At 54.5% G+C, this 25,717-nt stretch overlaps 2 protein-coding genes across 4 annotated transcripts in view; both read right to left on the reverse strand.

Annotated features, from left to right (window-relative positions):
* Nucleotides 1–21,411, reverse strand: part of FLYWCH1 (FLYWCH-type zinc finger 1) — a 41,666-nt gene extending 20,255 nt beyond the window's left edge. The window contains exon 1 of one of the 2 annotated variants that reach the window (XM_043560829.1): nt 21,327–21,411. The gene's annotated coding sequence lies outside the window, so the exon portion shown is untranslated. Of the gene's footprint in view, nt 1–6,114; nt 6,267–21,326 lie in introns of those variants that run through there. The other variant, XM_043560830.1, reaches the window with a different exon arrangement.
* On the reverse strand, nt 12,313–21,430 carry FLYWCH2 (FLYWCH family member 2). Of its 2 annotated transcripts, none has more exons than XM_043560836.1 (3): nt 21,327–21,430; nt 15,214–15,651; nt 12,313–13,547 (listed from the first exon to the last, which is right to left on the reverse strand). In XM_043560836.1, the coding sequence occupies exons 2-3, from the start codon at nt 15,542–15,544 to the stop codon at nt 13,444–13,446; spliced, it is 435 nt and encodes a 144-aa protein (XP_043416771.1). In that variant the 5' UTR covers nt 15,545–15,651; nt 21,327–21,430; the 3' UTR covers nt 12,313–13,443. The 2 variants fall into 2 exon arrangements, with proteins under 2 accessions (XP_043416771.1, XP_043416772.1); XM_043560837.1 differs by lacking the exon at nt 21,327–21,430 and adding an exon at nt 16,408–16,734.
* Between the last annotated feature and the right edge of the window lie 4,287 nt (nt 21,431–25,717).

Below are 25,717 nucleotides of genomic sequence, written 5' to 3' on the forward strand. Positions count from 1 at the left end.
TTAATTTTTTTTTTAACGTTTATTTACTTTTGAGACAGAGAGAGACAGAGCATGAACGGGGGAGGGTCAGAGAGAGAGGGAGACACAGAATCTGAAACAGGCTCCAGGCTCTGAGCTGTCAGCACAGAGCCCGACGCGGGGCTCGAACTCATGGACCGCGAGATCATGACCCGAGCCGAAGTCGGACGCTTAGCCGACTGAGCCACCCAGGCGCCCCTATGCAATCTTTTAAAAGCCTAAATTTAAAACATTCTTGAAAACCCAAGTTTCAACTTATAGACAACATGGGAGATGACAGAAAACAAGTGACGCAAACCTCCCGGTGGAAGGGTGAGAGAGGATGAGGGTCAGAGGGTAGAAGAGACAGGGGAGACACCCTTCCGCCCAGAGCCTTGTTGTTGGTCCTGGGACTTGGGACCTGGGACCTGAGCCGGGAACAGAACTCCTCTGGCATCGGCCCACATGTTCAGTACAGTAACCCAGCAATCTCCCTGCCGAGGGTCACCATCACTCTTCCCCGCTCTGCTTCTGGGGCCTTCAGCGAGCGGCCCAGGACGACACGGCTCGGCCGAGACTCAAACCCAGGCCCAGCTGGTGCCGCGCTAATGGGGTGCCTCTTCCTGCCCTGAGCGGCTGAGGCTTGAGGTAAGAAGCGCTTGTTACAGAGGAAGCTGAGGCTCAGAGCTGCGGTCAGGCCTTCAGAGTAAGTCGTCCGAGGCACTGATGTGTCCCTACAAACCAGCTCTTTCATGGTTTGTCACAGTGCCCTCCCGCCGATCTGGCCAGTGGGAGGCACTACGGGTTCCCGAAACCACCTGCTGGGCGGGGCTCCACCGGTGCTGTCTGCTCCGGCTTCGGTTTCGCAGGGTCTCCCTGGGGGCCCTGGACGCTCAGCCTGCTGTGTTGGCAGCATCCAGCCACTGCTAGCGTCTGGGCTGCTCAGTTTCCGGTTCGGCCCCTCATCTCCTCCACCACCAGGGACCGCACGGAAATTCCCAGCTGAAATCTTACGGTGGCTTCTGTTCTCCCGTCTGCATTCTGACTGACACATCCTCCGAGAGTCTGAAGGACTGTGATTTCACCATTTAATATTTACCAAACACAGCTGTGTGCCTGGCACTCCCTGAAGGGCTCTGCACGCACGGTTTCCTCTTCCAGATAACCTTGTCAGAGTGCGCTATTCTTCCCTATCTCGGAGGAGGAATTAAGGGTTCGTTCGTCTTCGGTCCCTGTGGCCAAGAGCAAGGCCAACAAAGACAGAGTCACCGCTCGAGACTGCTGTGTCTGCCCTCAGGGCTGAACCTCTTAAAATAAGTGAAAATAGCCTTTTGCAAGGGGAGGATTCTGACCATAAGATCATATAGTGGGTTAGGATTGGTGGCTGTCAATCAGGGTGATTCCCAGGCAACACTTGGCAATGTCCAGGGACACTTTTGGTTGTCACGACTGGGAGGCAGGGCACGCTACTAGCATCTAGCGGGTAGGGGCCAAGGATGCTGTTCAACATCCACCAGTGCTCAGAGTGGCCTCTCCAACACCCGCTTAAAGAAGCATCTGGTCTACGGGGCACCGGGGTGACTCAGTCGGTTAAGTGTCCAACTTCGGCTCAGGTCACGATCTCGTGGTTCATGGGTTCGAGTCCTGCATCTGGCTCTGTGCTGACAGCTCGGAGCCTGGAGTCTGCTTCAGATGCTGTGTCTCCCTCCCTCTCTGCCCCTCGCCTGCTCACACTCTGTCTCTCTCTCAAAAATAAATAAAGCAAAAAAAAATTAAAAATAAAAGGCATCTGGTCTAAAATGCCAACAGAGCCAAGGATGAGAAACCCTCCTTAAGATCAACGCATAAAAAATGAAATACAAAAGAAAGAGTCCATCGATATAAGTCTAAGTCTAATTTTCATGCATTTTTTTTTAGTATTTATTAAGTAATCTCTACACCCAACGTGGGGCTTGAACTCACAACCTTGAGATCAAGAGTTGCATGCTTTTCCGACTGAGCCAGTCAGGTGCCCCTTCACGCAAGTTTTATTACAATTATTTGTATGTGTAACTCTGGTCTTCATAAGAATTCCCCAGGGCACCTGATTAAAATGCGAATGCTTGGATTTCCATCCAAAATGCTGACGGAGGGTCTGGAAAGCGATTCTAGAATCTGGATTTTTAACTAGTACCCCATGAGGCTCAGCACTGGTGGACCACGGACTCCTGCTTTTGAGAAACACTTGAACACATGCCCTTGAGAAACAGGTGGCCAACCTGAGACGGATTTGAAGGTTTTGTTTTGTTGTTTTATTTTGTTTTTGTGCCGGGCTCCTTATTAAGCATTTTATATACATTATCTCATTTAATCCGTCACGTTGTGCATGTTCCTTCATTAATGCATTAAATAAAATCACTAATATTTGTTTATTTTATAGCAGTGGGAGAGTCATGATTTTATCTTTCCTGAAATGATCCTTCAACAATTTAACAAGTGTCAGGTGCCTTAGGGGATTTGGGGGACCTCAAGAATACAGACAGGACTTTGCTCAAACTTACAAGCAGTATGGATGAAATCTGGTGGAGACAGCTTCTTGAGCATAGCTTTTATACCATGAGATAGCAAATACCAGATTTTTACAAATCCCATCTGAGATTCCTTATGAAGGCTGCCAACAAAGCAAACTCAAGAAGGCCTTTATGGTGAATTAACACACAGTACCTGCGCGAACAATCAGGCCAAGTCTAAGGAGACCGGCCTTATTTTAAGATTAGAAGTATCTTTCATCGAGGTTATGAGACTGCAAAGAAGCTTTGTGTTTCAGTGGAAGACGATGCGGCTGTCTAGAACACGCCTTCCAGGTTATAGGATTCTAGCCTTTGAACTATTTTTACAACTCTGCACAGTGTAGATAACCGAGAGCAATGCAAAATTATTCTAGTCTATAGGCAACAAACTCTCCCCATGCAAATACGTATAGACATGCAAATTACTCTTCCCACTGCAGAAGATGCCAGTTTTGCCTCCATGTGCACATTTATTTCAGTATCTATAGTCTTCTAGAATCTTCTTTGGAATCTCTTGCACACTGGTTGTTAGGTCTTTCTGGTTTGTTGGTTAATGAGTTAAGTACAAGTTTCCATATGTGTTCACTTCACATCTGTGTCAAACAGCTTTATTTCCTTTGTTTTGGTTTAAGACTGCTAAAAATTTTTTTTTAATGTTTATTTATTTTTGAGAAAGAGAGAGAGTGTGAGCAGGGGAGGGGCAGAAACAGAGGGAGACACAGAATCCAAAGCAGGCTCCAGGCTTTGAGCTGTTAGCAGACAGCCCGATGCAGGACTCGAACCCACAAGCTGTGAGATCAGGACCTGAGCTGAAGACGGACGCTCAACTGACTGAACCACCCAGGCATCCCCAAGACTCTGCTTTCTAATTGTTCAGGTCATTGGTCCTTTAACCTCTGGTTCCGGTCAGTTTTTAATTAATTTATTTATTATTATTTATTTATTTTATTATTATTTTTGTTTGTTCCAGTCAGTTTTTAAAATTACGTGTGAAATATCAATCTGCACTGCATGCAGTAAAACTGGGTATTATTTTAGAAAACTTTTATTATACATGTGTATATTTATTCCGGGTGGATTTAAATATATTTTTTAACTCAGGATGGCTATTGCTTTGAGGTAAATACTTGAGCCCCTAATGTGTTCGTGTTGTCATATTCAATTTTTATTCGCTGAAGATTTATTGAATGACTGGAGTGTTTTTAAATCGGGCAGATGTAAATGGAAAGTTGGAAAGCCTCATGGTTTAGGATTCGTCGCTCTCATTTCCTCTCCCCCCCCCCCCCCCCCCCACCAGAAGCAAGGTACAGGGCAATTCGAATGCAATACTCAAGCTGCCTGCTTTGATATTGCTGTGCACTGGGGGTCAGTGTAAACCTAGCACCCAAGAGACACACGGTGTTACAGGCTGCGACGTGCCTCTGAGGCAAGCCCTAAGCGGTAAGGTCCCGAAAGGCTGACCCTCACGCGGCAGCTAACAGTGGATCAACAGAATTACCTTTACACACGAGAGGGAGAGCCACCGTTCCCATGCGCCAGTACCCGGGTCCTTAGGGCTGGCTTGCCGGGTGGGAGACCTGGGGCAAATCCCATCAATTCTCTGGGCTGATTTTCCCTGTGAAACAGGAAAAGTGGCAAATGAGATACTGCACGTGAAATTCTTCTATAAACCGTAAAGTCATCTCACGAGAACAAAGAGTTCTTTGTCAGGATCCGGGGCCCTGATGTTTGAAAAAGCTCCTGGGTGACTCCAACTGCCGCTCCCCTCCCACATACGCTAGGGAACCATAAGGGTTAGAGGTGTTCATTGACTGACTCGAGACCTTCCTATGAAATATGCATGGTCTCTGTGTGTGCACACAGGTGTCCCTTCCAGAAGGCGATGAGGGTGCCAGTGGCCCTGCCCCTAGCGATTAAGATTGCTGAATGGCCTAGGGGAGCCACTGCTTCAGACCACGTTAGAGAGGCAGAGGGCATGGAAAGAAAGATTCTAGCTCCTGGTCCTCTCAGCCCAAGTCCTTCAGTCACCAGATCAGAATCTTAGCTTTTTGTTTGTTCGTTTGTTTATTTAAGTAATCTCTATGCCCAACGTGGGGCTGGAACTCACAACCTGGAGATCAAGAGTCACACGCTCCACCGACTGAGCCAGGCACCCCAGAATCTTAGCTATTTTTACTCCTTCCCTATCAGAACTGATGTATCCTCACATGTCATGTATACCTGGCCATGACACCTTCTATGGCCCTCCCACTGAACATCGCTGCACGGCTTTGATCCCCACCCACTCCTTAACAGCCCTCTCATCCGGCAACCAGCCAGTCCCATTCTCCCTACGCAGTACCAACCAGTTAATCTTCCTAAAGCTGAACTTTAATTATTTCTCTGTCCAGTAAAAAATCGTCTCCCTCTCCGTATAAACACCCCACAGGGGCGCCTGGGTGGCGCAGTCGGTTAAGCGTCCGACTTCAGCCAGGTCACGATCTCGCGGTCCGTGAGTTCGAGCCCCGCATCAGGCTCTGGGCTGATGGCTCAGAGCCTGGAGCCTGTTTCCGATTCTGTGTCTCCCTCTCTCTCTGCCCCTCCCCCGTTCATGCTCTGTCTCTCTCTGTCCCAAAAATAAATAAACGTTGAAAAAAAAAAAATTTAAACACCCCACAATCCAGATAGACACTATCTCTTCCCCAAGTCCCACAGAGCTTTTGGAAGAACAAGATAAGCCTGATGGCATCCAACTAGATAATTCAAGTCAAGTCCTTGAAGTGATTTTGGCCCTGAGAAGCAGAAATGTCAAAATATTAAAAATATACCCTTTCTTTAGGATTGAAGGTTACTCGTGATTATCTGATTATTGGAACTCCGTCAGCATCCCCCAAAGGAAAGAAGTAAAGGAAACCAAAGACTGATGGCTTGCAGCAAGGGTTTAAAACTGGTCAGAACCAGTAGGTCCTAAAATCAATTTAATGGGTTAACAATAGCCTTCTGGAATGGGAAGAACAGAATAGAATTAGAACAAAGGTAGAGTAGATCCGGATGAATCAGGAGAGGTTAGGGTAATTTCTCCCTTTAAACTTATCTTTCAGTAATCTACATCTACAGCACAAGTTTCGCATGTAAAACAGATTTCTTAGTATAGGGTGAGTCAAAAAAAAGTTTGAAAGTCACCACAGGTAATCTACATAAGCAGAGGGGAAGCTGGGGTGTTAAGAGCAAAAAGTGCAAGGTCACGGGGACCTACAGAACACCACAGAAGAGACAGGGCTGGGGTGGCAGCACGGGTCAGCACCGGTGGGGCGGACACCGCCGGGGGTGGGGGGCGGGCGAACGTGGGGTGACTGGGGGTTTCAGGGCACAGTCCCCGGGCCGGGTGGGTTGGGGGAAAGGAGGAGCCTGGAGAAAGGAGGCGAGTCTCGGGTGAAGGACAAGGAGGCGGCCTGAGCGCCGGGACGCAGAGCCGGGTGACCACCCCCTCCCAGTATCAGAAGCCGAGGGACACCCGGGGAGGCCTGGCTGGGGCGCGGCCACGCCGTGGGACCCGCGACCCTCCCGGCCCGCTGGGGCCCGTGCTCACCGGGCACCGGCCGGGCGGCGGCGGCAGCGCACCCCTCCCTCTCCGGCGACCAAGCCGCGGTGGGTCCTTTGGCCTCGACCGCCGGAACCACAGGCGTCGACCTCGCGGCCAAGGCCCCTCCGGCCACCACAACCCGAGCGCCCGCTCCCCGCCCCCACCTGCCCTCTCGGGAGCGAGCCTCGTGCCGGCGCACCGCGCCGCTGGCCAGGAGCGCGCGCCTCCCCGCAGGAGAGCCGACCTCTTGGAACGCCCAAACGGGCTCCCAGCGCGCATGCGCCGCAGGGCCGCTGGCCGGGGGTGGGGGGCCATTCCGTGGACAAATTCCGCTTCTCCGGCTCTTCCGTGAGCCGCGCCGAGCTGGCGGCCTGACCAATCGGCGCCGGGATACAGGGCGAGGTTTTGCGAAAGGGGCGGGGCAATCCTAGGATTGGGCGGCGGCGCCCGGGGGCGGAGCGTCGGTCGGACCCGCTGCTTGGACTAGAGATTCTGCGCGGGGGCTCTCGGACACGTGAGTGAGCTGGCTGCCTTTATTGAGACCCCCGGGGCCTCCACCACGGTTTGACTCCGTGCTCGCTAAGCGGGAGCATTTGTTTAAATATTGTATTAGACCTGTCACTTTCTCTAGCCAGCAGAAGGACATTTCTTACGCACCTCATTGAAACTTTCCAAGACCCCACGCCAAAGCTGGGGCAGTTTGAGATTCAAACCACAGTAGTAAATAATGATAATAACGGATTATGACTTTGAATAAAATAAGAATCCACGAGTCGATACTGATGTAGACAAGTAAATGGGGAGAAGGAAAAGCTCGTTCTTAGAGTAGAAGGCCAAGTAAAAAATGCAGAAGGGATGATGCAGAAAATCAGCATTTGGCAACCATCCTAATTAGTATCCGATTTGAGCAAAAATCCTCAATGGCCGCTAAAACTGGAGAGTGAAAGTTTAACCAGGAAAGAGTATTTACATAACCCCAAAGGTAGTTATTAATTACAAACGGGGAAATACAAATTTTACAGTAGAGAAATGGTTCTCAAAGTGTAGTCTGGGCGTTCCTGGAGGTCCCTGTGGAATATTGCAAAGAAGGCGACGTGACTGATGTAACAGGTTGATTGCCAACGCACATGTGCGAATCTCTAGCCTTACCTTAGGCTTATTTTGAAGAGATTTGCAAAATTGCAAAAACAATTCCACTCCTCTCACTGTATTTCTTTGTTTTGGTAAATACAGTCATTTCTCATAAAAAAAAGTTAACACATAAATGGTTTACTATTGTTTCATTTTTGATAATGGCTTTATTGAGATATGATTCTCATACAATGCAGTTCACCCATTTAAAGTGTACAATTCCAGTGGTTTTTAGTATATTCACAAAGATGTGCACACATCACCACAATCAATTTTAGAACATTTACTCCAGAAAGAAACCTGTAGCAATCGCTGTGAAATCCCCCATTCTCTGCCCCACTCCCCGCCCCTGCACCTCGGTAACTATTCATCTGCTTTCTGTCTGTAGTTTGCCATTTTGGACATTCATATGAATGGAATCATCCGATATGTGGCGTTTTTTTGTCTGGCTTCTTTCAGTTAGTATAGTGTTTTCAAAGTTCACCCTCGTTGCAGCTTGTGGAAGTGTTTTGCTTTTTTTCATGGGCAAAGAATATTGTGCCGCGTACGCAGATTACAACTTGTATATCCATTCATCCGTGTTGGGGGGTTGTTTCTGTTTTTATCCATTAATCCGTTGATGGCCATTTGGGTAGTTTCCACCTCTGGGCTCCTATGCCTACCGCCGCCATGAGCATTTATGTACAAGTTTCTGTGTGGACATCCGCCTTCAGTTCTTTGGGGTGTCCACCTAGGAATGGAATGGCTGGGTCATGTGGTAACTCTTTGTTTAACCATTTGAGGAACTGCCAGACCGTTTTCCACAGTGGCTGCCCCATTTCACATTCCCACCAGCAGCGGATGAGGATTTCAATTTCTGTCCATCCTCGGCAATGCTTGTTAGCGATCTGTCTTTCTGAGCAGAGCCATGCTAATAGAAATGAAATGTATCTCGTGGTTTTGATTTGCATGTTCCTGATGATGGACGATGTGGAGCCTTTTCTCACATGCTTGTCGTTTGCATAGCTTCTTTGGAGAAATGTCTATCAGATCTTCGCCAGTTTAAAGTTGGGTTGTCATTTCATTATTGAGCCTAAGAATTCTTTATATAGTCTAGGTATACAGGTCCCATTCAGATATATGATTTGCAAAAACTTTGTCCTGTTTTGTAGGTTGTCCTCACTTGACTGCCCACAGTTGAGAGATGATGTGCTTTGAAGCATTAAAGGCTCTTTTTTCTTTTAATTTTAGAGAGAGAGAAAGTGGGAGTGGGGCAGAGGGAGAGGGAGAGAATCCCAAGCAGGCTCCACACTGTCAGCGCAGAGCCCACAATGCAGGGCTCAAACCCGTGCCCCAGAAATCATGACCTAAGCTGAAACCAAGAATCAGATGCCCAACAGACTGAGCCACCCAGCACCCCGCCCCCTTCCCCTGCCCCGGTACCATTTGTGGAAAAAAAGACCATTGTTCCCCCCACTTAATTATTTTGGCACCCTTGGTGAAAATTAGTTGACCATAAATTTGAGGGTTTATTTCTGGACTCTCTCAATTTTACTTCACTGGTTTATGGCTCTGTTTACACCAGTACCATATTGTCTTATTGTTCTTTCGTAGTAAGTCTTGAAACCCGAGACTGTGAGTTCTCCAGCCTCGTTCTTTTTCAGGATGAGTTTGGCGGTTCTGGGTCCCTTGAGTTTTCAGTTGTTATCTTTCCTTCCACTCTTTTGAAAATGAATGTTTTAAATTTTGCATCCGTGAGAAAACACTCCATAGCAATTATTTTCATGTCGCTGCCTTTCCACTTAACTCTGTAGTGTAGACACCGCCTATATTGTAGGTAGGCTTATGTTACATATGATTAGCTACACAATTTAGTTATTTTCTTGGTGGACACTGAATTTCTAAATTTCGCTGTTATCAATACTGCCGCTGTGTGTGGCTGGTTTCATTCCTAACTTTTGGGAAATCTGGGTGAAGAGCATATAGGAATGCCTTTGCACTCTTGCCGCTTTCCTGCAGGCGTGAAATTATGCCAACATAAAATGACAGAAAAATTCATTCACCCTTTGGCATTCATTCTGGCCTCCCTCGCCCCTCGATCCCTCCCTCCCGCACCCGCCCTTCCCTCGCCCGCCGGCCCCTCCTCCCTCGCCCCTCAATCCCTCCCCCCCGCACCCGCCCCTCCCTCGCTCACCGACTCCTCCTCCCTCGCCCACCAGCCCCTCCTCCCTCGCCCCTCCGTCGCTGCTCCGCCCACTGGTCCCTCCCTTACCTTTCGGTCCAGCCGCCCGACCCAGCCCACAGCTCCTGGACGCTTGTCCTTCTCCGACCACCCTGTGCGGTGGGGTCCCGGATCACAGCGGGGAGCTGCGGGCCGGGGCGCTGCTTTCCGAGACACTTGGCGAGTGACGGCCGGAGCGGCCCCAGGCCCCTCACCTGGCCCAGGCGCGGGGACGCCCCCGCCTCCACTCCCGCACGGCGTCCGGGGCCCTCGGCTCGCCGCGACCCTCCCCAGCCCCGCGGAGACCCCTCCGTCCGCCCGCTCTCCTTCGCCGGGCCGCAGCCCCCGTCTTCCGGCCGCGCGGCCTCAGCCTTGACAGAGGGAAGACGCTGCTCCTCTCTAGAAAACCCCACGCGGCGCTGACACCCGCTCCCCTGCGCCTCCCTCCCGTCGCTCTAAAGCTGCTGCTGGAAGTGGTCCCCTCCCCCCACTGCCGGCTCCCGGCAGGTGCAGGTGCAGGTCGCGTGGGACCCGCGCGTCCTCCGCCTCCCTGCCCCTCTCCGCGCGCTCCCCTCCCTGTTCTCCACCCCGGACGTCTCCGGGACCCGAATCCACAGAGACCCGTGCTCGGGTGTCTGGGGGACCTGCCGAGAAGCGGGGGGTACGAACAAGGAGTTGCGTGGGCGGTTCCGGGCGGCGCTTGTAATGGGGAAATGCAACGGGATGGGGGGCGCTGCAGGTGCCTCCAGGGGAACGCTCCCCGCGGGATCGCCGGCACCCACCCCTGCAGAAGGCGGGTGAGAGCGGGTGCTGTGTCCCCACGCGGGGGAGGCGCCGGGACCCGAGCCGCCGAGCCGCGCGCGCCCCCTCCCGGCCGCCGGCCGCCTCAGCCCCGGGTGTGGGCGGGCTGGAACCTGCCCTCCGCCCGCGCGAGCGCGCAGAGGCTGCGCTCACAGGAGAGAAGCGGACGGTGCCGCTGCTGCTGTCGCTATTATTATTACCATTTTCTCGGTGACAGCCCCGGTGTCGGTCGGCACGGACGCCTCTGAGCGGGGGCCCAAACAGGCCGTGGGGAGGACGATAGTTGTCGGTCCTCCCCGGGAGCAGCAATCTCCCTTTTAGAGCTTCGTCCCGGGAATACCCGGGGCTACTTAAGGATTGTCGACAGGCTGGACGCGACTGGGCGGCACCGGCCCGGTGGGATAAAGGACGTCCCGTCGCTTGCGGTGGTATGCTGTAGCCGGTAAGTGGGTGTGGGAGAGTTTGCAATATATCAAGAAAAAATGTGAACTGCATCATCCCAATTTTCTGAATACAAAAAATATTAGACATCTCTCTAGATGGTGGAATTACTGAAGATATTTGTAATATTTCCTCATAATCAGTATGTATTTAATCACCATGAATTATCTTTTTTTTCCCCCGCTTGGCGCCCCCCCCCTTATTTTTTTAAGGAAGTGTATAGTCATATTCTTCAGTCTTGATCCTCATTATAATTAATGCCCACCCGTCCGGAGCGCAGAGACGGAGAGTTGGTATCGGTGTGTGACCTCTGAGGATTTCCCGGTCTAACACTCGCGAGGGAAGGACTCTTTTCACAGCAACGCAAGGATTCTCCTCCTGGTAGGTGGCGCTGTCCTTCCCAGGTGGGACAGCCTGTCACTGAGCCAGTCTCAGCCTCCTGCCGGCACTCCCCATTTCCCCTGTGTCTCCTCTCCCCCAGGCGGTGGTGGAGAGCGCTGGGACAGTGCACAGTTTGGACACTTCCAGCCCGTTCCCCTCATGGTGCCTGTGGGCTTTGTACGACAATGCTGGCCTGCTGGCCGTGTCCCTCCTCTGCATAAATCCTTCCCCTGCTCCCGGCTCCCGATGAGGAGCCTGGAATCCTCCCTGTGGCCTTCGGGTCCCCAGATCCTGAGCCACTGCCCACCATTCCCACCTTGCTGGCCTTCTTGCCCTGCTCCGTCCTGGCCTGCTGGCTCCCTCCATGGGGCTTCCTCAGGCTTCCCTCCCTGAGCAGTGTGGGCTTGCGCCCCTGTCATATCCCCCCCCAGTCATATCCCCACCCACCCCCGCCCCCCATCATATCCGAGGGGCACCGGGCCTACTCCTGGTCCGGCCTCAGTCCCAGTTTTCACGGACTCATTGTCAGGGAGTTCTGAGTTTCCCGTCAAACTCAGGGAGGCCCAGACTGTGACCCGTTCACCGCTAGATCTCAGGGCCGGACATTAAGGTCCTCAAGAAGTGAAGGGTCAAGAAAGTGGCAGGAGGGAGAAGCAAGGGGAGAAGGTCAGGGGGCGGGAACAGGACAGGGAGAGGGTGAAGCTGGTGTTGCCCATGCTGCTCCTGTGCAAATTTGAAAGGTTTCAAAGTAAATACGTGAAGACAACCTTGACAGGGCTGGACCGGGTGTGTGGGCTCCCGGCTGGGCTGGGCTGGGCTGGGCGGTGGCTTCCTGCCCGTGGGACCAACTACCCTGCACACAGATGACCGGCACCCAGCACGACGGGCCACAAGGGGGAGGCGCGCTCGGGAGTCCACCAGGCCCCACTCGCAGGGGACCCCTTAGCACCTGGCCCCACCCGCGGCGTCCAAGGCAGCGGCAGGAGGGCTGACGGGGACACACCAGCGCCGGGGGAGTGGACGCCTACCGGCAACCCTGCCCGGTGCACGGCCGGGTCCGTCCTCTCCGTCGTCCGGGCGGGTACAGCGGCGGAGCAGACCAAGCCACACCTTGCCTGCCCCCTCTCCTCACGCCCCCTGCCGGCCCTGCTTCCCAGGTGCTACCCCCCCCCCCCCCCAACGCCTCTGGTGTCCTTGTGACCTCACACACCCAGGGGATGACGCGTAACCTCAGAAAAGAAAAACCGTGGTGAGGAACGGAGATCTATTTGGACACGGAGCCAAGACACAGGAACTTTAAAAACGACGCTTCCAGAACATGAATGTTACAAGCAAGCAGCTGTAAAAGGAGGGGGGCGAAGTGGAGCTGCGCAAGGGGACTCGCGGCGTGACTCACTTTTCCTCGGAGGGGTCTGCAGACCCAGGTTACGTTCGGGAAAGTGAGGTGTAAAAACATAAGGCCTCTAGACTCACCTCTTTAGAAATGATCCGTGTCCTTTGCCCAATGGCAGTTTTCAAAAAAATGGGGACCATGTGTGGGGAAGCAACGCGAGGCCGAAGCCTTTCCTGTCGGAGGGGGCCTCTGGGGAACCCTGACTTCCGCTTGCAGGGGGGTACCCGTGCGTTCCTTGACTTCCTCCTCCAGGGGGTGCGGCACCCCAGGTGCCGGGGGAGGGGCTGAGGTCCCCGGGAATCTGAGCTCCAAAACACCCAGAAGGAACACAATGGGGCCGTCATACACTTCTGTCGGGGTCCCCCCCCACCATCCCGCAGGCCCACCCCTTCCTCAGCAGAACCCTGGGTAGCCATGAACACAGGTCCCCCACGCGGGGTGGAGGAAAGCTGTCAGTCCGTGTGGCTCCCTGGAAGAGGCTAGCCTCCTGATGGTCCAGGAGGAGCAGGCTGAGGCCTTCTGGGAACAAGTCCCGGAGGGACGGTCAGGAAGGGGCTGGATGGGCTTCCCTGGGGCTCAGACCAGGGGGTCCCACTGCTCCCTTGCAGGCCAAGGGCAGCAGGAAGGAGAACGCTCAAAGGCCCCACCTAGTCATTGGTGGTTCCCCAGGCTGAGGGGCCAGGGGGTCTGGGAGACTGCCCAGGCCAGGCAGCCCCTGGGGAAGGACCAGGTGAGGGCTGGTGGGGTCCCAGTTGGGTCTCAAAGGACCCGAAATCATGGAAGGTTTTAAAACCTGTCCATAATGGGACCTGGCTTATAGCTTCTTTTATTCTTTTTGGGTCTCTTTCTGCTTACAAAAGTAATGTATGCTTGATTTGAAAAAAATTACATGGTGTTTGAGAATGAAAATCAGTTGGCAACTGGGTCCCAGGCAGAGGTCACAGCCAAGTTCACTGACCCAGTAAGGGCGCACCCGCGCTTGTCAGGGTTACAGGACTGTGCTGGGCACGATGGCGTCTGCGGTGGACTCCTCCCCGACCACCTCCGTGCTGGGGGCAGGTTGCCCTGCCAACCTTCCAGCTTCTTTTCTATCTAGAAGAGATAGAGTGAGTCAGGCTGGTGTCACGGGAAAAGGGAGGGGACAACCCGGAGCCTGAATCTCTCAGCCCAGCCAGGGGATGTTCTGGAGGTGCCACTGGCTGACTTACAGAAATCATTGCTGATTCCAGAGACATGCTCCCCAAGGCCACCAGGCCAGGGCCACAAAGGCTGTTAGAGTCATTTCCGGGGAACTTCGGGCCAAATCAGGGCTGAGCTCCAGGAACCCACTACTGTCCCCACCGCCCAGCCTGGGATGGGCTAAGAGCTGGAGAAGTCTGTGGCCCAGGTGTAGAAAACACAGGGTGGCAGGTTGAGGGGGTTGTTCACTGCCCAAGAGTGCCTGACTAGGGGAGCCTGAGACATAGCCCTTGCTCTGCTCTCCAGCCCTCCATCTGAGGAAGGGTGGCTTTGTTCTACCTGTCACCGAGGGGCCATGTGGGGTGGGGGCCACATGGTCCCAGAGCCCAGGCAGATCTGAGGAGTGGGCAGGGGTCTCATATGGGTGTAAGGGACCACCCAGCTCAGTGACAGGCTCTGAGCCAGATTCTCCCTGCTCATCCTCTGCAGTGACCAGCTGGTGGCCTCAAGATTTAGCTCCCTAAGCCCTGCCTCTTCACAGGTCATGGGGATGGCACTCTCCACCCCCTGGAGAGCAGATAGACATGGCGGGGTGGGGGGGGGGCCCTTGGGGCAGGACTGGCTGGTGGAAACACGCGAGGGTGAGCTGGACACGCCACAGAGGGGCCTCCAAGCTCCAGGGGGTGGGGTCCCCTAACTCCTGAGTTCAGCTCCCGTCCAGCAGACGATGCTAGCTGAGGTGTCCCTTGGGTCCCCTGAAACTCCAGGCCTGTTGCGGGGGATGCCCCTGTCACAGGTGCACTGGCATCTCAGCTCCAGGGGAAGCAGTGGGGTCCCTCCCATATGCATTCAGGCCACTCATTCCTAAATTTCCATCAGTGAGTGGGGTTCCCTGCACTGCCCAGCTAACCAGGAGCCTCCTCCCCTTCCCAGGACTGGCTGACAGGCCAAAGACCTGGGCGCGCTCCGGGGCAGGGGTGGCACCTGTTCATAGGCAGCAAGTGGAGGCCAGCCACCGTGGCTCGTCCCCGTCTTCTCCGGACACAGCAGACCACCCTCCAGTTGGCCCCGGCTCATCTCTTCCCCAGCCACTGGGCAACCCTTCCCTTGAGCGTCTCTCAGGATTCCACGCTCAGAGAAGGCACCCACGTTCCAGGGTCACCTGTACTAAGCTGGGTGGGCGGTGGGGGTTCTGCCCGGGACCTCAAATAGACTCTGGCACAGAAACGTGTGCCCCCAGCCCCCCAGACACAAACACCTAAGAGCAGATATGGACAGAAATAGGCCCAGGACACAGACACACAAGGACGCACACAAATATACCCGGAGGGACACACAATATTACCCTCCCAGGCAAATCCACACATACGCAGACCCTTAGACAAGCACAACGTGCATGGACGTCCACATACATGCAAGATGCACACAGAGACGTGGACAGGACACACACAGATGCACAGAAACGTGCACGCTCTCCAGAGCCGGCCACGCCCAGCCGTCCCCCAGGCTCCCAGGTGGTCAGGGGACTTCCGGCCCCGGGGAGGTCTTGCTCACTCTGAGCTCGGGACCAGGGCCTCACCTGTGTCCAGCTTGCTGCGTTTCTGCTCAGGCTCCTGGGGGGGCGCCTCAATGGCCCTCTGAGCCTCAGGATGGATCTTGAGGAGGGCTTTAGCGAGGGTGGCGGGGCCCGGCACCCCCAGGGACATGATGCAGTGGACTCCTTTGCGCTTGGCCCCTGCCACCTTGGCACTGTCCTTAGAGGCTGTCAGCAGGACCAGTTTGGAGAACTTCCTGGGCTTCCTGGGGGCCGCGGGGACGACATCGGTCCCTGGCTCAGAGGACTCGGGGGACGGCTCCTGGCCAGCCTTCACACTCTCACCCTCCTGCTCGCTGGGCTCGGGCAGGGGCATCCTGGGACGATGGTCGGTCCCCCAGGCCACGCTCAGGCCCCAGCAGACGGATTTCTCCTCTTCCTCCTCCTCCTGGATAGGGAACCTGGCAGTCCAGGGGCTCCGTCCTAAGGAAGGAGGCAAAATCCATCAGTGGAGGTACGTACCCCTGGGCCGGGGGCTCAGGAAAATGGATCTAGGGTGGAGGTCGAGGCAGACGGGGCTGCCTCTGGACCCCCGGGGCTGAAAAGCTGGGGAGCGGCCCGCACGGAGCTGGAGAACCTGGGCCTCTCCCTCTCTTGGGCAGCCTTGGGTCTGTCACCTCGCCTACCCAAACTGCACTTTCCCATCTGAAAAATGTGCCAAATGCAGGGCTCTCGGGGCCTGTCGGGACCCCTGAGGCACAGAGTACCGTGAGCTCGTACGGACAGAGGCCCGTGGGTGCTGAGCAGGCTCTGATGTGGTTTCACGGGTGTCCCCATTTCACTTGGCCCGTGTTATGAAAGTCGATCATTCTTATTGACCCGATTTACAGATGAGGACACTGAGGCATTCCAGGACGGCCAACACGGCCATGACGTGCAGAGCCGGGAGTCTGGTCGAGGCGGATCTGGAGCCCGTCCCCACACAGGACCTGCTGTGCCTCAGCCAGGGTAACATCCCGGCCTTCCTGAGCACCAAGCATCGGAGGCCAGCCCTTGGGACATGGGCTCGGGTCACAGACCCTCTCAGAATGCCCGGTGGCCCTCATCCCGATACCGTGTCCCAGGGAGACGGGGGCCAGGGCTCTGTGGACTCCCAACTGGATCCGTCCCCCATCCCGGGCGGGAGGCCCTGGACCACCCGGCACTCAGGAGATGCCAGGGCCCCAGGAGGGCAGCGACCTTGCGCCTGAGCCGGTGGTGGTGCTGCCTCAGCTGGGGGAGGGGACAGGGCTGCAGAGGCGTCTGCGGAATCCACAGTCACTGAGGGCTCCCCAGACTCCGGCTGGAGAAGCGGAAAAGCCGTATCACAGGGGCCGACGGCAGGGCAGGGCTGGCCTGGAAACAGGGCCCCGGTGCATCAGCTCAGGTGCAGTGGCCGTTTTGTCTGCTGGGGCGACCGCGTGGGCAGATGGCGGGGTCTTTCTCCGTTTACAGTGTTAGGACAGAAAGAAGACCGCATCCTTAGCAGACATCTCACCTCCCCGTCTCAGGACCCAGGCGGTGGCAAGGATCACAGACACCTCCCTGCCCACGCCCCTGCCCCGCCCTGTTTATCCCACCAGGGTTGCAGTTCTGTTTCCTGGGACCCCTCCCAATACATATGACCCGACGGGGCCAGGGCCAGTATTCCAAAGTGTCCCAAGACCCCATCCATGAGAGGAGTCAGATGTGTGATGCCAAAGAGGGGTTGGGGTGCCTTGCTCCCTACAAGTTCCATCCCGGTCCCTCAGGGCAATTTGCCTGGTAACGGGTCACCTGACCACAGGCACCCGTGGGATCAGTGTCTGCTTCTCCCTCCTGCCCCCGGTTCAGCCCTGGGACGCGCCGGCCTCCGCTCCTCCAGTGCAGTCCTGCCCCTGCCCTGCCCGTGCTGTCCCACAGGGTGACACGGCAGTCCTGGAGGAACGTGGGGACCGGCTTCAGAAAGGACACCACCAACGCCTCCCCGGGGAGGGCAGCTCTGGCAGAGAAAGGTCGCGGGGGAAGCCCCGACACAGGCGCTCCTGTCCCCGCACATTGATTGGTTTCAGGGCGCGGCCCTCTGAAGCCAGCCCACCTCTGTGGTTCGCCGGCTCCCCCTGGTGTGCGGATGAAACCCCACAGGGGTAGACCCCTTCCTCGCAGCATATACAAAAATTAACCCTAAAATACTCTGAAAAAAAAAAAAAAGATAGAAGGGGCACCTGGGTGGCTCAGTACGTTGAGCATCTGACTTCTTGATTTCTTGATTTCTCAGGTCATGATCTCACAGTTCATGGGATTGAGCCCCGCGTCAGACTCTGTGCTGTCTGGCATGGGATTCTCTCTCTCCCTCTCTCTGTCCCTCCCTTGCTCTCTCTCTCTCAAAATAAACAAATAAACTTAAAAAAAAATAGAACAAACAGATAAAATGGACTTCATCAAAATGTAAAACTTTCGTGCCTTACAGGACGCCATCAAGGAAGTTGGACGACCACCCAGAGAGGGGGAAAGAATTGTTGCAAATCACATCTCTGCTGAAGGAACTGTATCCAGAATTTACAAAGAACTCTTACAACTCAGTAGCAAAAAGGCAAATAACCCAATTTAAAGATGGGCAAAGGCTCTGAATAAGCCTTTCTCCAAAGAAGAGAGGCAAATGGCGAGTAAGCCTATGAGATGCTCGGCGTCACTGGTCAGGAGGGAAACACGGAACCAATCTACCACGGGATGCTCCTTTCCACCACTAGGATGGAAAAAATAGAAGGCACACACACAAAGCAGACCATGACACGTGTGGGTGAGCAGGGGGAGAAACTGGGAGCCCCCTCCACCGCTGGCGCGGACGCCACCAGCAGAGCCAGGTGGGCATTCTGGCACCTCCTCCAAAGGTTAAGCACAGAGTTCCCACGTGACCCGGCAACTCCACGCGAAGTAGTTCCCGAGGGAAGTGGAGACAAATGTCCGCATAAAAACTCTAATGAACGTTCACAGCAGTGTTATTCATAGTCATCAAGAAGTGGAAACAACTCAAACACCCATCAACAGATGAATGGAGAAATAAAACACGGCATCTGCGTACAATGGATATTATTTGTCAATTTAAAAAACGTGTTACAGGGGCCCCTGGGTGGCTCAGTCGGTTGAGCATCCGACTTCAGCTCAGGTCACGATCTCACAGTTCGTGAGTTCGAGCCCCTCGTCAGGCTCTGGGCTGATGGCTCAGAGCCTGGAGCCTGCTTCCGATTCTGTGTCTCCCTCTCTCTCTGCCCCTCCCCCATTCATGCTCTGTCTCTCTCTGTCTCAAAAATAAATAAACATTAAAAAAAATAAAAAAAAAACAACAACGTGTTACAGGGGCGCCTGGGTGGCTCAGTCGGTTAAGCCTCTGACTTCAGCTCAGGTCATGATCTCACGGTCCATGGGTTTGAGCCCCGTGTCAGACTCTGTGCTGACAGCTACCTGCCCCTACCCCACTTGTGCTCTGTCTCTATCAAAAATGAATTTTTAAAAATGTAAAAACAAAACAAAACAAAAAGACTGGGATGCTTAACAGACTGAGCCATCCAGGAGCCCCAAGCATCTGACTCTTGATCTCAGCGCAGGTCTTCTGTTTTTTTGTTTTTGTTTTTGTTTTTGTTTTGTTTATTTATTTATTTATTTATTTATTTTTAACATTTATTTATTTCTGAGACAGAGAGCAAGCATGAACAGGGGAGGGTCAGAGAAAGAGGGAGACACAGAATCTGAAACAGGCTCCAGGCTCTGAGCCGTCAGCACAGAGCCGGATGCGGGGCATGAACCCACGGACCGCGAGATCATGACCTGAGCCGAAGTTGGACGCTCAACCGACTGAGCCACCCAGGCGCCCCAATGTTTATTTATTTTTTAGAGAGACACGCTGTGAGCAGGGTACGGGCAGCGAGAGAGGGAAACAGAGAATCTGAAGCAGGTTCCACACTGCCAGCAGAGAGCCCAGTGCGGGGCTCAATGTCACAAACTGTGAGATCATGACCTGAGTCAAAGCCGGTCGCTCAACCGACTGAGCCACCCAGGTGCCCCCCAGCTCAGGTCTTGATCTCAGGGTCATGAGTTCAAGCCCTGCATTGGGCTCCATGTGGGGAGCCTAAATAAACAATTTTAAATGAATTTAAATTAAAAAATAAAATAAAATAAAATAAAATAAAATAAAATAAAATGACCTAGTGACTGGAAAATCTATGGAGTAGAAAAATCCATCCACGGACACAGATGTGTGGTGGGCTAGGGGTGGGAAGGAGGACATTGAGAGAATGAGGAGGCGTTGTTTGCTCGTGGGGATGGTCTCTGGGGTGATGGAAATGTTCTAAAATGGACTGTGGCCATGGTTAAACAACTTTCTGAATACACTAAAAGCCACTGAATTGTACACTGTGAGCGAGTGAACTGCATCGTATATGAACGATCTCCTAAAAATGTTATATATTAGGAAAAAGGGAAATTAAGTCTACAACCAGTAGTGCCCCAGTTTCACTATACCTAAGGAGCGCCTGGGGTTCTTGTGACAAACCCACAGTCCTGGGTCCCAACCCCCACTCAAAGGGGCTGGAGGGGGGCCCGAGAATCTACACTTTTTACCAGTACCCCATTTGTCTTTGATACTTGGAGAGACATGGACGGTGCCATGGGCCTTTCACTTCAGAAGTCTGTAATTTCTAGCTCACAGGTTGAACTGGTGTTCGGTGTCTCCATGAACAGGGGTGGTCATGTCCTGCCGGCTGGATCAGCCTCTTTTCTGGAGTCATCCTTAACCTTCTAGCACTTTCTTTCCTCGATGTGGAGGGAAGACTAGAGAGGCAGCTATTTTAAGCCTAACATATATTTTTTGAAAGTTAAATTTCACTCCATGAAAGTTCATTGAAGCAACAGAACTGTTAAAAGTGAAGCAGAACTGAGTTAAAAAAGAGCACAGGACTTAATAGTTCACTCCCTTTACGCCCTCCCTCTAACTCTGAAATCTGGTGGTTTGATATTGTCATTGACCTCCAGTCACTCGCTCATCCTAACCCGCTGTCATGACATTGGTCTGCACGGAGGAGACCCAGAACCCATGTCAGACTTCTGACCTCCGAACAGTAAGACTGTTACAAAGCCGTGTTGTTTAAAGCCACTAGATCTGTTGTAATTTGTTACGACAGCAATAGGTAACTAATACAAGGTCCAATCCCTTGTTCCCGAGGTTCTGAAAGGCACGATACGAACACTGCCCAGCGACTGATGGGGGCTCAACCAGGGCTCAGTAGAATTACCTCCACGCGTGTGGGAAAAAAATACCATCAACCTCGGACAAATCCCTTCCCGCTCCGGGCTGCTTTCACGTGTGCGCTGGGAATAGTGGCAAATCTAGCAGAGGTTCTAAAGAGCAGGTAGGCAAGGCTAAGCTGTTTTCAAAAGTCCAGGTGATACTGACCGCTTGCACCCTGGGGCTCATGGGGGACTGCGATCCGGTGCTGGTAGCATGAAGGGCCCACATGGGTGTGCAAGTACACATCCTGACAGGGAGATTTCCAAGGCAGCAGCGATCCAAAAAGACCGAGGACTGCTTCTGTGGATACGCAGGGAAGGGCTTCCCCATGGTGGCAATTTCAGGCAATGACGCCTCCTCCCCCTAATCGCCATGGCTCGGAATCTTACTTTTACTTCTCCTTACACACTGTAATTTGTCGTCAGACCTGTCTCTGCTGCACCCAAATGGCCCCTCCTCCCCTCCCCTCCCATTATTACAACCACCCCATCTCTGAGCCCGCGGGGTGTCTACCCCCCCCCCTCAATATGTCACCACTCCAACAGAGTGGGACAAGGCTGAGGATGGCTGCGGGGAGGGGGGGCAGTACTGGGTGTGGTCAAGGAAAAGCAGACCAACGTGAGGATCCTTGACTTGGGGTGTCAGGGCTCATTCCGGGGTCGGGTGGGTTGGGGGGGAAGGAGGACCAGGAAAAAAGAGGCGAGTCTGGGGTGAAGGACAGGAGGCGGCCTGAGCACCGGGACGCAGAACCAGGGGACCCCCGCTCCCAGCAGCAGCAGCCCTGGGGACCCCCGGGAGGGGCCCGGCCACGCGTGGGACCCGGGACCCTCCCCAGCCCACTGGGGCCCGTCCTCACCGGGCACCGGTCGGGCGGCGGCGGCAGCGGAGACCTCCCTCTCCGACGAAGGAGCCGCGGCAGGTCCTGCAGCCTCCTGCTTGGGGCCCCCGCCTCGGTTCGGACCGTCACCTCAAGCTGGGGTCACGGAACGAGCATGCGCAGCAGGGCCGGGCGGGGGCAATCCTTGGGCGAATTTCACTGCTCCGGGTCTTTGCCTCGCGGAGCCGAACTGGAGGCCTGACCAATCGGCGCGGGGGGGGCGGGGCTACGACTCGCGAAGGGGACGGGACCAGCCCGGGATTGGGCGACAGCGCCCGGGGGCGGAGCGCCGGCGGTCCTCAGGCCTAGAATCAAGCTCTGGGCGGGGCTCTCCCAGCACCAGAGTGTGGGTTTAACTGAGACCCCAGGACATCCCCCGGGGTTTGAAGCCCGCTAGCGGCGGAAGAAACCAGAGCTTTCGTTTAAAGGCCTCGTTCGCGCCTGACACTTGCCTGAGCGACCCGAGGCTGTTCTCTATGCTCACTGAAACCACTGGCTCAGCTCAACCCTGCTTCCTCGACGAGGCAGCATCCTCACCGCCGGCCCCTCCTCCCCCGCCCACCGGCCCCTCCTCCCTCTCCCCTTGACCCCTCCCTCCTGCACGGGCCGCTCCCCCTGACCCACGGACCCCTCCTCCCTCGCCCCTCCGTCCCTCCGTCGCCCCCTCCCGCACCCGCCCTTCCCTCGCCCGCCGGCCCCTCCTCCCTCGCCCCTCAATCCCTCCCCCCCGCACCCGCCCCTCCCTCGCTCACCGACTCCTCCTCCCTCGCCCACCAGCCCCTCCTCCCTCGCCCCTCCGTCGCTGCTCCGCCCACTGGTCCCTCCCTTACCTTTCGGTCCAGCCGCCCGGCCCAGCCCACAGCCCCTGGACGCTTGTCCTTCTCCGACCACCCTGTGCGGTGGGGTCCCGGATCACAGCGGGGAGCTGCGGGCCGGGGCGCTGCTTTCCGAGACACTTGGCGAGTGACGCCCGGAGCGGCCCCAGGCCCCTCACCTGGCCCTGGCGCGGGGACGCCCCCGCCTCCACTCCCGCACGGCGTCCCGGGCCCTCGGCTCACCGCGACCCTCCCCAGCCCCGCGGAGACCCCTCCGTCCGCCCGCTCTCCTTCGCCGGGCCGCAGCCCCCGTCTTCCGGCCGCGCGGCCTCAGCCTTGGCAGAGGGAAGACGCTGCTCCTCTCTAGAAAACCCCACGCGGCGCTGACACCCGCTCCCCTGCGCCTCCCTCCCGTCGCTCTAAAGCTGCTGCTGGAAGTGGTCCCCTCCCCCCACTGCCGGCTCCCGGCAGGTGCAGGTGCAGGTCGCGTGGGACCCGCGCGTCCTCCGCCTCCCTGCCCCTCTCCGCGCGCTCCCCTCCCTGTTCTCCACCCCGGACGTCTCCGGGACCCGAATCCACAGACACCCGTGCTCGGGTGTCTGGGGGACCCGGCGAGAAGCGGGGGGTACGAACAAGGAGTTGCGTGGGCGGTTCCGGGCGGCGCTTGTAATGGGGAAATGCAACGGGATGGGGGGCGCTGCAGGTGCCTCCAGGGGAACGCTCCCCGCGGGATCGCCGGCGCCCACCCCTGCAGAAGGCGGGTGAGAGCGGGTGCTGTGTTCCCACGCGGGGGAGGCGCCGGGACCCGAGCCGCCGAGCCGCGCGCGCCCCCTCCCGGCCGCCGGCCGCCTCAGCCCCGGGTCCCAGAGTCGCGTGCGCGAGGGCGCGGGCCTGTTTCGTTTGGTCTTCATCCTACCCCGGTTTCTCTTTAGGCGTCTGAGTTAGTTGTCGTTGTTTCATCGCACTTGTCACTCCTTGGCCTACCCTGAGGTGACACGGGTTTAGCCACAAGGCTTTTTGAATTATTTATAACAGTGAAACGAATGTGAAGTGACGCAAGTGTTCATCAGGGGATGAGCGGATAGGCCAGTGTCCTCTATGCCCACGATGCAGCATCATTCGGCCCCAGAAGCTGCCAGACGCAAAAGGACAAACATTGCATGGTTCCATTCGCAGGAAATGTCCACAATAGGCAAACCCATCCAGACAGAAAGGAGATTAGTGGGTGCCAGGAGGGGTTAGGGGAGGCTTGAAAGGAGATGTGGACTTTTAATGGGTGTGGAGTATCTTTCTGGTGTGATGCAAATGTTCTGGAATTAAGGAGTGGTGATGGTTGCACGACCTTGTAAATATACTAAAGCGCCCAGAATTGTCCACTCTAAAATGGTGCATTTGGGGGCCCCTGGTGGTTCAGTTGGTTAAGCTTCTGACTTCAGCTCAAGTCATGATCTCTGGGTTGGTGAGTTCCAGCCAGGCGTGGGGCCCTCTGCTGGCAGCATGGAGCCCGTTTTAAATCCTCTGTCCCCCCTCTGGCTCCGCCCATCCCTGCTTGCGCGCGCGCGCGCTCTCTCTCTCTCTCTCTCTCTCAAGAATAAACATCCCAAAATTAAAAAATGGTGCATTTTATGGCATGTGATTTAAATGTCAATTTAACACGAAATGAAAGCCTGTGCGTGGTTCAGTCGGTTAAGCATCCAACTGTTGATTTCTGCTGAGGTCAGGAGCCCAGGATCCTGGTGGGATGGAGCCTGAGTCTGGCTCCTGCTGAGTGTGGAGCCTGCTTAAGATTCTCTCTCTGTCTCTGTCTCTGTCTCTGTCTCTGTCTCTGTCTCTCTCTCCCATGCTCTACCCCTCGCCCCTCCCTCTCTCAAATAAAAAGTAAACTAAAAGAAGAAATGAACAATCAAGAAAGTGGCAGCTTTATTAAAATTACTCCCTCTGCAGGCGCCTGGGGGGCTCAGTCGGTTAAGCCTCCAACTTCCGCTCAGGTCATGATCTCACGTTTAGTGAGTTCGAGCCCGGCATCTGATTGTGTGCTGACAGCTCAGAGCCTGCAACAGGTTTCTGATTATGTGTCTCCCTCTCCCTCTCTCTCTCCCCTCCCCGCTCACACTGTCTCTCTCTCTCTCTCTCTCTCTCTCTCTCAAAAATAAACAGTAAAAAAAAAATAAAGTAAAATAAAATTGCTCCCTCAAACATGGTTTGTACTGGGGAGGTGGATGGGGAAATGGATGAAATAAAGGAGATGAAGAGGTACAAACTCCCAGTTACAAGCCGTGAAGATGAAAAGTATAACATAGGGAATATTTTAAAAAAATATTTTTAATGTTTATTTTTGAGAGACACAGAGTGTGAGGGGGCGGGGAGGCAGAGAGTGAAGAGACACAGAATCCGAAGCAGGCTCCAGGCTCCGAGCTGTCAGCACAGAGCCTGATGCAGGGCTCGAACCCACCAACTGTGAGATCATGACCTGAGCCAAAGTCAGATGCTTAACCGACTGAGCCCCTCAGGTGTCCCTAAATATTTTTTGTTCTTTGACTTCAGACATGCATTTTGTGCATATTTTCATTACCTATTTCACACTAAAATCAGTTTAAACAGGTCACTGGTATATTTTGTATGATCCTCATTGAACTCAGGGGTACTGGTTCCACTGTATGTCCAATTTTCGATCGGATGTTACAAGTGCTGAAAAAGTCACTGTCTTTACATAGGCAGGAAGGTATGTGCACCCCAGCGGCTGTAGAAAATCAAATTACAAATGCGCCTTGAGCTCAGGCACACGTATTCCCACGAGATGGTTCTCATTCCCAAAGTATTCAGTTTCAATCTTGGCTTAAATATAGCTTGGATCCTTTTTTTTTTTTTTTTTTTTTTTTTTTTTTTTAGTAGTAGCTTGGAATTGAAGCCAAGCTATTGTTGATGTGCAAGCTGGCAGACGAGGCCACACATCATTCAATTTCCTGGTTCATATATATTTTTTTAATGTTGTCCTTTATTTATTTTGAGAGAGAGAGAGAGAGAGACAGAGCATGAGCAGGGGAGGGGTAGAGAGAGAGACACACACACAGAATCTGAAGCAGGCTCCAGGGTCCGAGCTGTCAGCACAGAGCCCGACGCAGGGCTCGAACTCACAAACCATGAGATCATGACCTGAGCTGAAGTCGGATGCTTAAGTGACTGAGCCCCCCAGGCTCCCCTGGGCCATAAGATTTAATACACAGATGACTTAAATTACAACGCTTGAGGAGCACCTGGGTGGCTCAGTGAGCTAAGCATCCGACTTTGGGTTAGGTCATGATTTCACGGTTCACAGGTTCGAACCCAGCCTTGGGCTCTGTGGTGACCACTCAGATCCTGAAGCCTGCTTCTGATTCTGTGTGTCTCTCTCTCTTTCTGCCCTCTCTCTCTGCCCCCCTCTCTCTGCCCCTCTCTGTCCCTTGCTGCGCACACTCTGTTTTTCTCTCTCAACGACTATAGAAAAAAAAAAAAAAAAGAAATGACAATGCTTGTAAACATAGTCTAGTTGGTTGTCACTGGTTAGCGGAGGCCGAG

The sequence above is a fragment of the Prionailurus bengalensis genome, chromosome E3, assembly GCF_016509475.1.
Source record: "Prionailurus bengalensis isolate Pbe53 chromosome E3, Fcat_Pben_1.1_paternal_pri, whole genome shotgun sequence".
NCBI classification, from domain to species: Eukaryota; Metazoa; Chordata; class Mammalia; order Carnivora; family Felidae; genus Prionailurus; species Prionailurus bengalensis.